General features: G+C 43.0%; 1 protein-coding gene across 3 annotated transcripts in view; it reads right to left on the bottom strand.

Annotated features, from left to right (window-relative positions):
• INPP4B (inositol polyphosphate-4-phosphatase type II B) overlaps positions 1 to 17,925 on the bottom strand; it is a 2,522,842-nt gene that overhangs the window by 878,920 nt on the left and 1,625,997 nt on the right. For all 3 annotated transcript variants that reach the window (XM_069242568.1, XM_069242569.1, XM_069242570.1), the window contains one exon: positions 9,610 to 9,757. In XM_069242568.1, the coding sequence (XP_069098669.1) occupies positions 9,610 to 9,757 (148 nt within the window). The remainder of the gene's footprint in view (positions 1 to 9,609; positions 9,758 to 17,925) is intronic.

The following is a 17,925-nucleotide window of genomic DNA, read 5'->3' as shown; positions in this document are numbered from 1 at the left end:
CTTGAACTGAATGGAGGCCCTGAAGTGCTGGGGACCCCTCTGCCCCGCAGGAGAAGCAGGGGGCTGCATTACACCACTGCGTTTCTGTTAAATTAATCCTCCAACCTTTCTTATCTCTTTGTCTTTCAGTAAACAGGATACTCGTGCCTCTTTTTGTTACTACCTGTAAAACCACTGTGCAGTCTATGGGGACGTGTAGCGCTCTGAGGAACCCAAAGTCAATCAATGAACATGATTTCTGGGATCACACTATATGCCTCTTTACTGTACAGTTAGTTGCTTTTCACCAAATTAATTCACAATTCAAGGCATGTTCCATCACATTACAGTATTGCTTCTGGCATACAAACAAGGCTAGGATTCTGTTAGATATGTTATCCTCTCCAAAAGAAAAATGAAAAAGCTATCCCCATCATTTAACAACTAAGTAAACATGTCACGAAATGCCTGAGCACCAAAGAAAAATATACACGCAAACTGCAATATTCGTCAGTAATGTATTAGCTGTTCTGGAAAACAAGGAGCAATTTAAGAAATGGGGATTCATCTCCACTTCCTGAAACCTCGACCTTTAGTGCAGGCAATGTGTGAAATAGCATAGATTTGCAGACCTTGTACCAGAGTTCTGTGCAATATGCAGGGCACTTTCTCGTCCGCGTTACACATTTATGGCGCTCTTTAGAGTGTTTTATCACTATTGACAGGTCCTCTTTTATCACACTAAAGTAATATTACGATTTGATCTTTTCTTCAAGCACCTGACCTTGGTAACAATAAATCAACTCATACTTAGCATATTTTATTTACATGAAAGGGCAGCATGTTTTATTTGGAATATTCTGCACGCGCGTCTCATTGACCTTTCACAATTAAACACTTCCGAGATTAAACTGGGACAGCCATCACTGAGTCAGAAGAGTATCTGCAAACATATACGTTTTTGTAATTATATTTTTCATACCTCTCTCTTTGCTAACCTCTTGTTGGTGACCCCGCCTGGTGTTAGTGCAATCAGCTCCAGACTGTAATTTGCTATTAAAAATCAAAGGCTCTAAATCATTTAATACCGCTAAAAAAAAAAACATGTCAAGATCGTTCAATTTGCGTTATGTGCAGTTTTTTCATCTGCAGTCCTGGATTTTATGATTGCTACATTTGATTGTGCTGGAGTTTTTCTGTTTCTTGGAGTATGAATGCTTCTCTGACACAGGCTCTCTTAAACTTCCATCCCTTGTGAGAATACACAAATGTTAGGGCTATCTGGAGCTGCTTCCAGCTCTGTTGTTCAAGGTAGGTGAGGTAACCTAAATCAAAAGATTTCAAAACCTCATTCCGATAGCACGTCGACCACTTCGAGTTGAGACTAGGAGCCAAGCGTGAAAAGGTACTAACCAATGCAACGCCTCACATATCTTTCCTGAACGTCTTCACACCTTATTGCCCTTCCTCGTCAGTCTTCCTCGCCAAAGTTCTTACTCTACCAAGAGTGGTTGGCTTTTTACATTGTATACATTAGTCTGAAAGTTAAAGGTGTGACTCTTAATTTTAAATATGCTCCCACCTAGGGCTGATAAAAGGACTGCATTCTATCCTGTGTATGTTTCTGTTTTACTGGCAAGATGGATTGACTCTGTGATGTTGGGTTTTGTTCTGAGTATGGTTTGCATTGGTTTACATCATCAAGCTCATGCCTGTGATATATCAATCAATCAAAGCGCGCTACTCACCCGTCAGGGTTTTAAGGTACTGTGGTTGGGGGGCAGGGAGCTATTGGTCGAATAGCCATGTCTTGAGGTGTTTTATGAAGGCCAGGAGGTCATGGGTCTAGCGTAGTTGGAGCGGTAGGGAGTTCCAGGTCTTGGCGGCGAGGTAAGAGAAGGATCTTCCTACGGTGGTGGTGCGGTGAATGCAGGAGGCGCAGGCGAGGCTGGTAGAGTGGAGCTGGCGGGTGGGGATGTGGAAGGTGAGTTTGTCGTTGAGGTAGGCTAGACCTGTGTTGTGGAGGGCTTTGTGTGCGTGGGTGAGTAGTTTGAAGGTAATCCTCTTCGATACGGGTAGCCAGTGTAACTCTCTGAGGTGGGCAGAGATGTGGTTGTGGCGTGGGACGTCAAGGATGAGTCGGGCTGAGACGTTTTGGATACGTTGCATTTTCTTTGTAGTTTACCCGTGGTTCCTGCATAGAGCACGTTGCCGAAGTCCAGTCGGCTGCTGACTAGGGCGTGGGTGACTGTTTTTCTGGTTTCGACGGGAATCCACTTGAGATCTTGTGGAGCATGCAGAGGGTGTTGTAGCAGGAAGAGGAGAATGCGTTGACCTGCTGAGTCATGCTGAGTGCTGAGTCAAGGATGATACCCAGGTTCCATACTTGGGTGGTGGGGGTGGGGGCGGCTCCGAGGGAGGTAGGCCACCAGGAGTCGTTCCAGGCGGAGAGGTTGCTGCCGAGGATGAGGACCTCTGTTTTGTCTGTGTTTAGCTTGAGGCGGCTTGAATCCATCCAGTCGGTGATAGCGTTAAGTCCCTTGTGGAAGCTGTTTATTGCTGTTGTGGTGTCTTTCGTGAGGGAGATGATCAGCTGGGTGTCATCTGCATAGGATACTATGTTGATGTGGTGGGATCGTGCGATGTTGGCGAGGGGGGCCATGTAAATGTTGAAAAGTGTTGGGCTGAGGGAGGATCCTTGAGGGACGTGGCAGACGGTTTTGGAGGATTCGGACAGGTAGGGCGGAAGGCGGACTCTTTGGGTTCTGCCGGAGAGGAAAGAGGAGATCCAATCGAGGGAGTTGTCGCGGATTCTGGTGTTGTGGAGGCGTGTTCGAAAGGTGTGGTGACAGACGGTGTCAAAAGCTGCGGAAAGGTCCAAGAGGATGAGCGCCACGGTTTTGCCTTTGTCGAGCATGGTCCTGATGTAATCTGTGGCAGCAATGAGTGCGGTCTCCGTGCTGTGGTTCTTGCGAAATCCAGATTGGAAGTTATCGAGCACTTTGCTGTCTTCCAGGTAGCGGGAAAGTTGGCTGTTCACAATATTTTCAATGACCTTTGCTGGGAAGGGGGGGGAGGGAGATAGGTCGGTAGTTAATGGGGTCATCTAGATCTGCTTTGGGTTTCTTCAACAGGGCGTTGACGTCGGCGTGTTTCCATCTCTCCGGGAAGGTGGCTGTCTCGAAGGAGCTGTTGATGATTGCGCAGAGGTGGGCTGCAATGATGTTGCTGGCTTTGTTGAAGATCTGGTGCGGGCAGGGGCCCAAGGGGGAGCCGGAGTGGATGAAGGGCATGGTGTTGATGGTGTCTTCATTGTTGACGTGGGTCCAGGCGCATAGAGAGTTGGTGTTGTTTGATGCGTTGGGTTTGTGGTTGTCTGTGGTTGGCTGATGGGTCAGGGGTTCAAAGCTGTTGTGGATGTCTTTGATCTTTCGACGGAAGTGAGTGGCGAGGGAGTTGCAGAGTTCCTGTGATGGCGAGGGTTCGTGGGAGCAGGTCCTGGGGTTGGAGAATTCTTTGATGATGCCGAAGAGCTCTTTTTTGTTGTGGGCGTTGGTGTCTATTCAGCTTTTGTAGTTGGTTCTTTTGGTAGTGCGGATCAGCTGGTGATGTTTGCAGATGGCAGTCTTGAGGGCGGTGTGGTTGGATTCTGTGGGTGCAAGGCGCCAGGTCTTCTCCATTCTTCGACATTCCCGTTTGGAGGCCTGCAAGTCGGGGTGAACCAGCTAGCCTTGGGTCTGTGGTGGGTGTCTGAGGGTTGTTTGTGTGGTGCGAGGGGGTTGGCGCAGTGTTCTAGCCATGTGTGCAGGTAGGTGGCGGCTGTGCTGGGGTCCCGGGTCCTGGGAGGGGGTGCCTGGGTGAGGGTGGAGATCAACTGTTCTGTTGAGATTCTGTTCCAGTAGCGGCAGGGGGGTTTAGTGGTGAGGTGGTGAGTGACCGGCTTCTGAAAGGAGAAATGGATGCAGCAATGGTCAATCCATAGGAGTTCGGTGGTGTGGCTGAAGGAGACGTGGTTGCTGGCCGAGAAGATGGGGTCGAGTGTGTGTCCTGCAGTGTGGGTGGGTGACGTGACGAGTTGCTTGAGGCCGAGGTTGGCGAGGTTGTTGATTAGGTTAGTGGTGTTGATATCGTTGTTGTTTTCTAGGTGGAAGTTCAGGTTGCCGAGGCTGATGTAGTCCGTTGAGGTGAGAGCTTGGGAGCTGATGGCGTCGGTGATGTCGTCGCAGAACTGCGGTCTTGGGCCTGTGGGTCTATAGACCAGTGTTCCTCTGAGGGTGATGTTGGCGTTGATGTGGATTTTGAAACGGAGGTGCTCAGCAGATTTGATGGTGTCGTGGGAGCTGGTGGAGACTCTGATGGTGTTTCCTCCTGGTTTGTTGCTGCGGTCTCTTCTGGTGATCTTGTCGTTTTCTGGTATGGCTAAGGCTATGTCTGGTTCCGAGGCCGAATTCATCCAAGTTTCGGTGAGGAATGCGACGTCAGGCGAGGATGTGGTCAGTAGGTCCCAGAGTTCGATTGCATGTTTGTGGACGGAGCGAGTGTTAAGCAGGATGCATCTTAGGCGGCTGTCTGAGGCTTTGAGTTGGAGCTTGGAGGTTGGGTTGCAGGTGAAGTTGCAGGCTTTGTAGGAGAAGGGTCCTTTGGTGCGCGTCGGTGTGGACTGGAAGCAGATAGAAGAGCGTCCTGGATTGAGGACATGGAGGTCATCGGCTTTGTAGTGGTGATTCGTGGAACGGGGGGCGTGTTGGCCAGGGGTCTGGCGCTGGGCACGGTCTTGGCGCGGAGGGGCGCAGACGGGCTTGCCTTTGGTGCGCCTTTGGCGCACCAGCGGCGCGTCCGCGCTGCGGCCGGCATAAGAGGGGAGGTGGGAGGGAGTGGCAGCTGGGACGAGGGAGGGATCGTCCAATAGGAGTGCAGGGGGGGCTGGGAGCAAGGCTCTGAGGCGGCAAAGAGGGAAACGGAGAGACAAGGTGGAGGGAGGGGGCGGGGCCACGAGGACGCAGCGGCGAGTCTGAAAACAGGGAAAAATGCCCAAAATTAGCTTGGCACCTGAGTGGAGCAGTGGTGGGAAGGAAGCAACCTGTCTGGGATGTGGGCATGAAGGGATCATTTTTTACTTCTCTGAAACGGTAGGGTTAGGGTATGTATAGTCATCTTTAATTAATGTTGATATTCGTACAAGTTGAGTTACAAGAATGACTGTGGTCTGATACTGATTTCAAATAATATCACTTACCACATTCTACATTGTGCTGGCACTGATTCCAAGGGATTGAGTGTGAGTCACATATTTATTGTCGTGCAGACTTTCACTTTGGACTCTCTATGCCTTACACAGGAGCTTCCCAGTTGTTCAATTAATTAGCTAGGCCATTTGCAGCTCATGGATGGAGACGGGTGCTGCCTAAATTGTCACCCGTGAGTGGTATGTTTTGGTGTTATTTGTGAGGGCTAAAGAATGTGCTTGATGCTTGGTGCGACGATATGTAGCAGCCTCCTAAACAAAGAGTGCTCAGAGTGTGAGGGATAGCTTCATTGACTAAATATACAAACCAGTATGACTTGCAGTCTGGCATTTACTCGGGGCATGATTTTTGGCACAGGCAGGTATGTTTTGCAGCAGCTGAAGTTCAGCTATTATGTACATAGCAGTGTTTAGTCCTTTTGAGCACCTTTAGTTTTAGATGTGAGGCTAGTGTCTGTCTCTAGACGAATGATCAGGCATGTGTGTGCTCTTACCACTGGTTGTAAGGTATTTAAGGCTCACCTGGACTTAGCTCCTGAGCACTGACTCAGAAGGAAGCTCAGTTTGTATCAAGATACACAATTTCTAGAACCAAACACACAAGTTTCAGTGCCATATTTTGGCCAGGCAAAATGTCTGATCTTCCATTGATGTCAAAACAACAGCTTGCATATTCAGCTTTGAGAAGTCCTAGTTGAGTGATGCATTAGAGTATGTTTATGGTGGGTGGGGGAAGAGCATGCTAAAGTGCACAACCTCAGCCAGTTTCAAGTTACATATTCGAGCAGGCTTAAAGACAGCCTCTTTCAGATCCTTGTTTTAATCTGGGTGATTTGGGAGGTTCTGGGTGTCTGTCCGTGGTCTGACGGTTCCCTCCATTGGATCAGAGAAGACAGAGCGTACGGAATGAGAAAAACAACCTCTTATATTTGACTCCTCTTAATATTGCTTTCGAGTTCTAAAGAAGAAACACTGTTACTATATAGTTCTAAAACATTAGTAGTTGTGTTTAGAAGCAAGCGTTTTAGTTAAACATGCATTTAGCATTAGTGAACATGTAGATTAGGAGTTGTACAAAAATGGACAGTTTGAGCTAGATGTTTGTAAATATTTCAAGCCCATGGAATGGTCCCTGTAAAGGGAATTGACTGAAAAACTGTTTAAACTTTGTTTTAACAGCTGATGGAATAAACATGTAAAATCTTCAGACTTTTTTAAGTTGGCTCTGGTAGAGTTAAAATATATCATGAAACACAAACTTGGAGTTGCTTGTTAAGAAAAATATTTCTGATGGTTTCTAAATACATCTGAACATTATGAAATATTAAAAAAAATCCAGTCTGTACCCCCTTGCCACCCTCTGTTTTTTAAAAACGTCTTCTCTCTTCTGTCCACGAGACACTTTACTAGTCTTCCCATAGCAAGCATCAGCTACTTCAGCTGTGCCTATCCTGGTTTCACACCAAAATGTTTATCCTTTTGTTTTCTCCAGATATCTTCACTTTAACTTGAAAGCAGTTAGACAATTTCATTTAAAAAATAACCTGTTTCTTTAGGGTGAACATTTTATAAAGTACACTAGTAACATTTGAATAGACAAGTGTTGTATATAAATGTAAACTAAATGAGTATGCTTTACGATTAGACCGGCAGTGCTTATTTTAACAAGTTCATAACTTCAAGTGGCAGGATTGTACATGAATTGAACTAGAGACTGGGCGACCTGTGGTTGGACCTTTTGTGCCTCATGTCATCTTCTCTTGGTCCCCGGATCCTCTGTGTCAGCTATAACATAGTCATTGACAGCTCTTCTGCATTTCTTCATCTTCTCCTAATTCGAAAGGTCTTATTTAGATGAGGAGGAATGGTGCTGCTAGCTATGGAATCAAGATGCATACGTTTAGCATCTCTGAAACCTCACATATTTCAGGCTCGTTGCTAAGTGGGTCTCTTTGATCATGGTGTTACTAGAGAGGGAGTAATTGCTGTCCAAAGGCTCCTGTTATGCTTCTACCTGGGCATCCGAGGTCAGACATTAGATTTCTTTATAGAAATCCTTTTGCCCCAGAAACCCTCCCTTCTGAAACATGTACCATTACAAAGCCATAATTTGTTGCAGAAGAGGATTAAGCTTTTTGAGTCCTTGTTTTCAAAGCACAGTGGAAGCTAGTGTGGATTTAGCAGAAACTTTCAGTAGTTTGTCTCATCTTGCAATATTTGCTTCCCAAATATTTCATGCATTTGATCTTCCCCATCCCTCCAAGATTCGTTTATTCCCCCTAAAAGGTCTTCCTTTGGTTCCCAGAATCTTATTCCCTTGTGCTTTAAACTTTGGGGGATAATTTTGTTATTTGTTTTGAGTCACAACTTGCTTTTTGTAGCCATCACTTTGGAAATCTTGTGACAACTTTATGACCACCCAATTCGTTTTTCCATGTCTCCATTAGGCATTGATTCTGCCTTTCATCTTCCACAAAAGGTAAGGGTTTGTATTTCATTTAATTTTACTGAATTCTAGCACGCAGGAAGAGGAGTAGATACACCCCCTGGATGTTTGCGGGGCTGTGATGTGAGGACTTATTTTTTTAGTGTTTGTGGAACTTAAGAGAACAGAGAGACTGCTGTTTGTCAAAGCAGGAAATGTAGTACCATAGGATTTGATAGGGTCATAATCCAGTGGATGGGAGAACCGTCATGTTTGTGATGGAGTAACCCCATCTGCCAAACTCTAAGTCAGGCTCTTAGTTTGTTATTTAACAGCCGATGTACAGGTTCTGCATATTTTTACTCCTATCATTCAGACTAGAATTACAAGGAGATGGTTTGTTTAACTGTTGTACATTTTCAGGACAATCACAAAAGCTGTTGTTTTGAAGTTTATCTTGTGTCGTAAGCTTGGGAGTGATGTCTGATCTGATGATAACGCTGGTACAAAGATTTGTGTCTGGATTGGTTAATACAACATTGCGTCTTAATTTTGAATCTTGATTTCAGTATTTATTATATTTACAGGTGTGCATTGTATATGTGCTTCCTGAATCTATGTTTCTGTGGAATTACCATGATGGTTTCAAACTACTTGTTATTCCACATTTAGTTAAAACTTTGAAGAAGAAGATGGGTAAAGTGAAACTGACATGACTGATTGCCAGTAAGTGTATTACTCTAATCTCCTCTCTTTCTTTTGCAGTTCTAACATCCCTCCCATATATGAGCAGGCCTCCAAATTCCTGGCTGTTTCTTCACTAGCCACCATAGGAAAGAGAGTTTTACAGGGTTTTGTTCCATAGCACCCCACCCCATTTCAAAAAATGTTATTTCTTTGCATTATGGTCCCACGTAGATTGGGTGGGTAGCTAGACACGGGTATGAAGTGTATTTCAATGTGGAGTTCCAGCTTAGAATAATACAGTGGCTGTGTAGAAAACCAATACATTCTGTCTAGGAAATCTATGAATGGTCGCATTCAAGGAAAATTAGTGGATACACATCAGGGATTCCGTAACAGAGGTTATCCACTCACACATTAGGGATTCCTTGACAGAGCTCACGCACAGAGAAGCCAAATGTCGCTTAGTTCTTTGCTGGGTGTGTAGTAATCGTTATTATTAATTCAAAATGTTGGTACCTCTAATTCTGACAATAGAGTATGCACTGGGGAAACAGATGAGTTCCCTTGGCACCTTGCTCTACACTTTTGTGGCAAGAACAATTCACTTTATGGGGTTTTGAGGGTACTTTTATTGGATACTGTCATGGTGATTTTTTCTGCAGTACGACCACTTACTACATATATGATTAGAACACCAAATGGTTCTTCCTCATGAGAAAAGGGGGACCTGTGTCACCACTGCCATAGGCAGTGCCATACATATCATGAGGCATACAGTGGGAGAGTCAGGGGACCCTAACAATTTTCGGGTTGAAAGATTTAAGCTTATTTTGTTTTGCTTAAAGATCCAGTGATCATTATCTGGGGTACATTTAATATCTACTTGGGAGATTATGGATCCAAAGGCACTCTTTATCCATTGTACACATCCACAATACACCAGTCTGCCTGGAAAATGTTTATTGTGTAAACCCTTGCTACTTTATTGTTTTAGAACTGGCTTTCCACATCTTTTGAGCAGACTACATAATGCTTAAAATTCTTGTCAGCTATGTTTGCTATTTTTCTATAGGGTTTTCATTTTCAAAGTACTTACATGCTCTCTCAGTGCCCAGCCCCAAATTAAATCAGGCCAGGAAAGTCACTGGTAAAGGAAGAGCAGTATCCCTAATGTACACACAGATTTGTTTTTTGAAACCCTTTCCGTGCAGTGCCTCATGGTATCAGTAAATAGTGCTCGCACGTTGTTCCAGGCAGACCTAAAAGTGCTTACCTTCTCATGTCTTCTTTTATGTAGAGGGTTAGCAGCTCCTTTGGTATATGGAAAGACATTATGCTCTCAGTCATCTGCTCCCGGACACACATCCATCTGTTGTCAGAAGTAGGGAATCTATACAATTTGCAGGTAGGGTTTTTTAACACTATTGGAAAAACAAAAGGCAGATATAAACTGTGAACTCTGAAATAAAGGAGTACATTATTTTGACAGACAAAGGTTAAAAGGTTCAAAGCTGGTGTTTCACAGAAAAGTGGTCTATTTATTAATTGTTTGTGTAATTCACAATGCTGAATTCATTAAGGATATTTAGATTCGCCAAACAAATATATATAAGAACAGCATTTTATCTTTCTCACAATGCTGGTAAAAACAAGATTTTACAATGAAAGTGCTGCCCTTAGAACATTATCTCCAACAAAACAAACACTGATATATAAATAATTTTTAATTATTATGTACTATAAACACACCTAACAGCCCAAAGATTAAACTTCTTTCTAAAATGTCAGCAATATTTTTAAATCTATGGAGAACATCCACATTTCCAAAGATTTCATTCAAGCATTTATTAAATGCGCTCTTTATTGACATAAGGCAACTTTTTTCACTACCAAGAATTATATTTGATAAAATAGTGAAGTGTTCTTTTATTCACTCAGTCTCTGCATGTAATGTGAATATTTGCTGAATTCCAATGTTTGAACTCCAATTCTGCACAAGCCTAGCCTTTAATAAATAATATATGGAGCAAAACATCAAGAATCCCATTTTGTCAATATTTCATGTGCTGTATTCAGGTACAGAGTACAATATTCATTTGCTTTCCCTAGCAATAATCTATATGAAGAGATGATATAATACAGTAAGATCAGGGGCAGCTCCTCCATAAGGGCGGAGGAGCGTCAGCACCCCCACCAGCAGCTGCGTTTATTATTGTTTTTTTGGGAAAAGGGGCAGGACCACAGGGGTGACAAACAATGAGGGGGAGTGCAGAGCGCATGTGTTTGTGTGTTTAGCCGGCTGTCTCAGGCCGGTCAAACACACATGCGCAGTAGGCTCTCTCCAGCCCAGCAACACCGTTGCTGGGCTGGAGAGAGCCTGCACAGGCTCCCAGTCGGCCTGAGAGTACCCTGACTGGGTGCTCCCGGCCAATCCTAACGCTGCTGAGCCAGCAGAGAGCAGATGGAGAGGTGCGGCGGTGGGGGGTTAGGTAAGTGTTTTTTTAAATTATTTTTAATTTAATTTAATCCCCTGCACGCCGCCCCGCCCCTTTTGCTTAACGCGAGCCATGACTAAGTAAGATGTTTCATTTTATTCAATTAAAAATAATATAGTTATATACGATTGACACTACTCTTTATCCTTTATCTTCCCAATAAAATATTCCTAATTATCCACAGACAGAAAAATCTAAAGCCTCGATATATGAAACTATTTTGCTATATCAAACCCTTCGACCTGAAAAATCAAATGGTTAGTAAATGCAAAATTGTGTTTTACTATTTTCTAAACCCCTTTTCCAAGTTTTAATAGCCTTTCAGGCTCGCAAAAGGGATTGTCCAAATCATTAAGAATTGCAATCAGGAGGGATGCATTAAAAGTTTGCCCCTGCAATTGTGGTTGCAATCCATTGAAAGCTTATAGACAACTCAGATAAGGGAAGTAACTGATTTCAAAAGGGAAACTGACTTTTGCAGGGGCAGCTTGTATTTTGAGAATCATGTAAAGGCCAGGAAGGTAAGTAGGCAGTGGCTGAGGATGCCACTGTCAAGCTTAAATCCAGTGCCTTTCTTTTTTTGAGGAACACGGGCTAATTAAATAAAATGAATTTTGGAATGCAAACACCGGGATGGAGGTCTACTGTCACCATCCCTGCATTTGTAGATGACTGCGGGCGGATTTCAAAAAGAAATTTCTCTCATTAATTTTGTGATGTGATCTATTAGTAGAGAGGGTGCATCAAGTTATGGCAGATCATAAAAAGGTAGTGTGAATTCTGCACTCAAGAACCGCAACTTGCCTGTTTGAACATTGGGCTTAAAGTGTCTTTTCTCTGAACTCTGTAAAAGCATAACCCACATATGCATAACTTGTAGACAATATTTAATGCAATAAAACATATTTTAACAATCTCTGTACATTTTTTTTTAGCACTGACATATTTTCCTCCAAGCACAGCACAGCACTTTAAAGTTTATATTGTTAAAGTTGCAATGGATTTCACTGGAACCAATTGCTCAGGTAATCTTCCTTTTAAAAAGGGGCAGTGGTCCTAAGGTGCTTGTATTGTACGGTTTGCCTTGTGGAAAAACGTAGGCTCAGCACTGCAGTACTGTGCTGGTTAAAGTGGTAAGCCAATGACCATGGCTATAGGTCTGATCTGTTTACTGTGAAAAGTTATGATTAAGCAGGCCTCGAAAATTCTACTCGTCACTTGCTATGGAGAATGACATTGTCTCAGGTCCAGCTATTTTTATGACCTACTTGCCCCTTCTGGCGAGTTACCAAAGAACAGATGTTCTGTTCAGTCAGAAAGTGAGGGAGGCCTTTAAATCTTGTTCTTGTCACATGAGAAAACCCCATTTTCAGAGATTGTTAATACATTAAATGCGTTTATCAGTAAGGCTGCAAGTTAGTGGATAGGTTTTTGGATATTTCTTGGAAATGTTCTGTCTGTGTAGGACCACATTACGCTTTAGTAATATATTTATTAAAAGAGCAGTCTTTCTAGGTTTATGTTTAAACATTCAACATTTAATTAGTAAACTAAGAGGCAAGTAATGGATCATGTGTCCTCTATATGTGAGCTAGATTCTTTTTATACATGGAGCAAACGTTTAGTCTGTTTAATCAAATAAATACTTTTTTGTACAGCAGAAATGCTGATCTCACATATTTGAAGGAACACTCATTTGTGAGAATGAAGAAAAAAGGTGACTCTGTAAACTAAGATGTTTGCCTAGGATTACACAATTTGAGATGAGTCAAGTACATGATAGTCATCGTTGAGTATATTATTGAAGTTACTTGACCTGCAGGTCTAGTAACATTATAATGAGTTTTTTAGGCCTGGATAAAGGCAGTAGGCCTGACATATTCATTGTGAAACACATACATTAAAGGTAAATGACATTTAAGGGTGGAATGTTATTAATCTGCTTTAAAGGCTGCAGGCAGGTGTTTTGTTACATGAAGAGTTAAATTACCTAAGTAGAGAAGGATGTTGGGGTTGGCTACCCTCTGTGACATGCTGTAGGCACAGAGGACTTGTACTCAGATTATTCCTGTTAAGGCCTACTAAGAAGAGATAGTATTTTATTTGGAGACTTAATTATACATATATATTTGTAAATGTATGACTGCATGCCTGTGTGGAACGCTTACATTCAGTAAGCCTAAGTTGATTACATTCAAGAGCTAATTTTAAAGACTAGAGTGGTCTTTTATTGCATTGTGCTACAGGCTATGGACAGATATTTTGTTACTTGAAATCTCACAAATCACAGTAGTCGGATAGGATTTTGTTTTTGGTCACCACCTTTTACAAACACTGGTGGTAGAGGATTTCCATCCTAATCCTGGTTAGACCCTTCTGAGACCCTTCTGTATTGTTTTGCCAACTGTCATTTCATACATATTCATAATTGTATAACTGTATTCCTGATTATTAGAAATGAGGTCTTTGGTTGGCAGTCAGGTTATCCCCTGTCCAAGCAAGGACCCTCACTCTAGCCAAGGTAAAAGAGAATCACCCTCAGCTAACCCCTGCTTACCCACTTGGTAGCTTGGCACGAGCAGTAGGCTTAACTTCGGAGTGCTAGGTGTAAAGTATTTGTACCAACACACACAGTAACTTAATGAAAACACTACAAAATGACACAACGCAGGTTTAGATAAATAGAGAATATTTATCTAAACAAAACAAGACGAAAACGAAAAAATCCACAATATACAAGTCATCAATTAAAAAGCAAAAAGAGTCTTCATGTAGTTTTAAACACACACTAACACTGTTAGCGTGAAAATGTACCCTGGGTTTGTCAAAAATAACCCGCACGGGCGAGTATGCGTCTAAAAGGGCTTTCGATGCGACAATTTTACTCACGAGCGAGACCTTGTGTTGTTTCTCCTTTTGTCGGGTCGGGCGTGTCGTTTCCTCTCTCCGCAGGAGAGCGATGCATCAATCCGGTCAGCACTCTCGGGTCCGGGCGGGCCTTGCGCTGTTTTACACGCCCCGCGATACTTGTGTCAGAAATCCAAGTGCACAATGATCAGAAAACCACGAAGTGTGGGTTGCAATCTCCCACCCTCCGTCAGCGATGCTGCGCATCACTTCTCCAGCTCCGTGCGTTGATTCTTCGGTCGCGTTGCAGACGAGCATCAATTTTCAGCCGCGAAGCCGGTGGCGCATCGATTTTTCAGCTGCAGATCAGAGTTGCGTCAATCTTTTCCCCGCACGGCGTTCTGTGCGTGGATTTCTTCCTCTTAGGCTGCCAGCTTCTCCTTTCAGGCTCCCAGGAACTGGATGGGCACCACTTGGCAGAGTAGGAGTCTCTCCAGAAATCCCAGGTACTGGCAGGTCTTTGCTGTCCCTGAGACTTCAAACAACAGGAGGCAAGCTCTAAATCAAGCCCTTGGAGATCTTCACAAGCTGGAAGGCACACAAAGTCCAGTCTTTGCCCTCTTACTCTGGCAGAAGCAGCAACTGCAGGATAGCTCCACAAAGCACAGTCACAGGCAGGGCAGCTCTTCTTCCTCAGCTCTTCTCCAGGCAGAGGTTCCTCTTGGTTTCCAGAAGTGTTCTAAAGTCTGTGGTTTTGGGTGCCCTTCTTATACCCAATTTCTCCTTTGGAGTAGGCCTACTTCAAAGCAAAGTCTCTATTGAGTGTGAAATCCTGCCTTGCCCAGGCCAGGCCTCAGACACTCACCAGGGGGTTGGAGACTACATTGTGTGAGGGCAGGTACAGCCCTTTCAGGTGTAAGTGACCACTCCTCACCTCCCTCCGAGCACAGATGGCTCATCAGGAAATGCAGACTACACCCCAGCTCCCTTTGTGTCACTGTCTAGGGTGAGGTGCAACCAGCCCAACTGTCAAACAGGCAGAGTCATAGAAATGGTATAAGCAAGAAAATGCTCACTTTCTAAAAGTGGAATTTTCAAACACACAATCTTAAAATTAACTTTACTAAAAGATGTATTTTTAAATTGTGAGCTCAGAGACACCAAACTCCACATGTCCATCTGCTCCCAAAGGGAATCTACACTTTAATCAGATTTAAAGGTAGCCCCCATGTTAACCTATGGGAGGGACAGGCCTTGCAACAGTGAAAAACGAATTTAGCAATATGTCACAGTCAGTACATATAAAACACATTACTATATGTCCTACCTTAACCATACACTGCACCCTGCCCTTGGGGCTACCTAGGGCCTACCTTAGGGGTGTCTTATATGTAAGAAAAGGGAAGGTTTAGGCCTGGCAAGTGGGTACACTTGCCAAGTCGAATTTACAGTTAAAACTGCACACACAGACACTGCAGTGGCAAGTCTGAGACATGATTACAGAGCTACTTATGTGGGTGGCACAACCAGTGCTGCAGGCCCACTAGTAGCATTTTATGTACAGGCCCTGGCACCTCTAGTGCACTTTACTAGGGACTTACTAGTAAAACAAATATGACAATCATGGATAAACCAATCAACCATACAATTTACACAGAGAGCATATGCACTTTAGTACTGGTTAGCAGTGGTAAAGTGCTCAGAGTTCAAAAGCAAACAGAAACAGATCAGAAAAAATAGGAGACAGGAGACAAAAAGATTGGGGATGACCCTGCAAAAGGGCAAAATCCAACACTGATGTTTGCCAGTTTATGTGAAATTCAGTAGGCATGTGTTGGTTATAGCAATAAGCCGATGGTAAAGACTACAGGCTGCATTTGTTCGCTGGGCAAAGTTATGACAATGGCAGTAGACTTGACATGTGTACTGTGAAGACCATGTGTAAAGGCAATTGGCTTATAAGAGTGAATTGAGTGAGTAGGCAGGTATTTTGTTACATTAAGTATTGTAGGTTACTGTATTAGGCAGGGATATCAGTTACTCATTTAACCAAACACTAGGGACAGAATATTTGCTCTACAATAATTCTTATTAGTCCCTCAGGGTCTTTTATATTGCTTTGACAGTGGTAATTTATACATATCTGTAATTTTATTTCGGTATACTTGATGGCTGTCTTGTGGGAAAGCTTTTTCTCAGTACAATAGGTCTTAGCTGATTAAGCAGACAAACTAATAATAATAAAGTCAACAGGGTGGAGAGGCTCACTGGGAAATGTTAGGTTTCTTATCATTGTCCAGTCTATTTTCTATGAAATGTTATGACACAGGGGTTGGGTCCTGGCTTATTTATTGTGAAAAGTATTTGAAAAAGTATTTGTTAAAGGTGAATTGTTATCACAATCTGTTAAGTGACATTTCACAGGTTAGTGTAGTAAGCAAGGGTTTTGCTGCTGATAGCAAACCCTGGGGTAGAAGATTTCCACTGTGAAAATACTAGTCAAGTCCTTTTGAAAAGGGATGTATGTTTTTTTCCCAAATGTAATTTTATATATATATGTAATGTATAACTATATGCGAAATGGTTGTAAGGTTATTCACAATTTGGTAGGCATGTGTTGGTTATGGTGACCAGATAATGTAAAAGGCTATAGGCCTTGTAAAGTTCCTAGGAAACGTTATGTCATACTTCATAGGTTTGACTGGTTTATTTTGAAAAGTTATGAGAAATCCTCTTGGCCAAGCCTACTTATTGTGAAAGGCATATGTTAAATGCAATGGACTTTTAAGAGTGTACTATTATTACACTGAGTTAAAGCCTGTAGGATGGTATTTTGTTTCATGGAAACTTAGAGACTGCTGTAGTAGGCAATGTTTTTGGTGATGGTGACCCACACAAACAAACTGTAGGGATAAAAGATTTGCACCATAAAATCCTTATTAGGCCCTCTTAGAAGGCATTTTATATTGTTATACAACTGTAATTTTATACAGATTTGTAATTGTATTATTGCATACTTGATGGCTACATTGTGTGAAAGTGACTGGTCAATACAGTAGGTCTATTCAGCTCATTGGGAAAAGTTACATAACATGACATAGGCCTCACCTATTCATTAAGAAAACTTACAAAAAAGTCAAGATTGATTTATTTATTACAAAGGCCTGCCTTAAAGCATAATGCCTCTTAGGTGTAGATTGATTTTGAACTCTGTTAAAGCATACAGGCATTTATTTTTTACATGAACTCTCACAGATTACCTTAGATTGCTAGGGATGTGGTTTTGATTGCGATCTTTGACAAAATCTAAGGTAAGAATATTATAATACATATTGCTAGAATCTCTTCAGAAGGCCTGACAAGAATAGTTGCCTGCCAGGGACTTGTGATAAAAAAAATTGTTACAAAATGTTATATTTTCCACTGAAACAAGCACTGTTGGAAAGCGAATTATGGTTTTAGTTCAACCACGTCAAACCCCTGAAAATCACCAATTATGCAGAACATGTGCTATAACATTTGCCACCCACTATATTGTTCTCTTTGCTAATTGGTGTTTTGAGAATTGTGATTGGTGCAAATTATGATGCAAATTGTGTACGCCAGTAACCATAACTAGCAAATTACAGTTTTTGTACATTCCAGAACCATATCTCACTTTTTAACCCCTTTCCCGCCAAGGACGTAGTGGTTACTTCCAGTGGTGTGGCACTGAGGCGCCACGGACATAACCACTACGTCCTGGTATAGGCCTTCGGGGGAAGCACTGGTGCTCCCCCTGAGGGCCTCCATCCCTCCCCCCCAGGCAGGGCTGGAAGTGGAATCGCTTCCTCTTCCACCGCGTTACGCCCACCCCCCCAGTGATGTCTGATGACGTATTTGTTTTATGTGTGTGGAGCGACCCCATAGGCAAGGGTCGCTCCTGGGGAGGCAAATTATTTTAAGGCCATTTCTGCCCCCCGGCATAATGTAATTATGCCGATCTGCCCGGGGGGGGGGGGGGGGTTTAGAAACCACTAGACACCAAGGATTTTTTTTTTTTATACGTAAGCATAAGGAAAGCGGCCCCTTGGGAAAGGGCGGCTCCCCAGGGGGGAAAAATATTTTTAGGCCTTTTCTGCCCCCCTGGGGGAAAATGGGCCTATTATAATTAGGCCCATCTGCCCCCAGGGGGGACAAAAACCTCTAGACAGCAGGGATATATATATTTTTTTATTTACTTTATGTTTTTATGTATGGCGAACGAC

The sequence above is a fragment of the Pleurodeles waltl genome, chromosome 1_2 (assembly GCF_031143425.1).
Source record: "Pleurodeles waltl isolate 20211129_DDA chromosome 1_2, aPleWal1.hap1.20221129, whole genome shotgun sequence".
NCBI classification, from domain to species: Eukaryota; Metazoa; Chordata; class Amphibia; order Caudata; family Salamandridae; genus Pleurodeles; species Pleurodeles waltl.
This window is presented reverse-complemented; position numbering and strand designations above follow the sequence as displayed.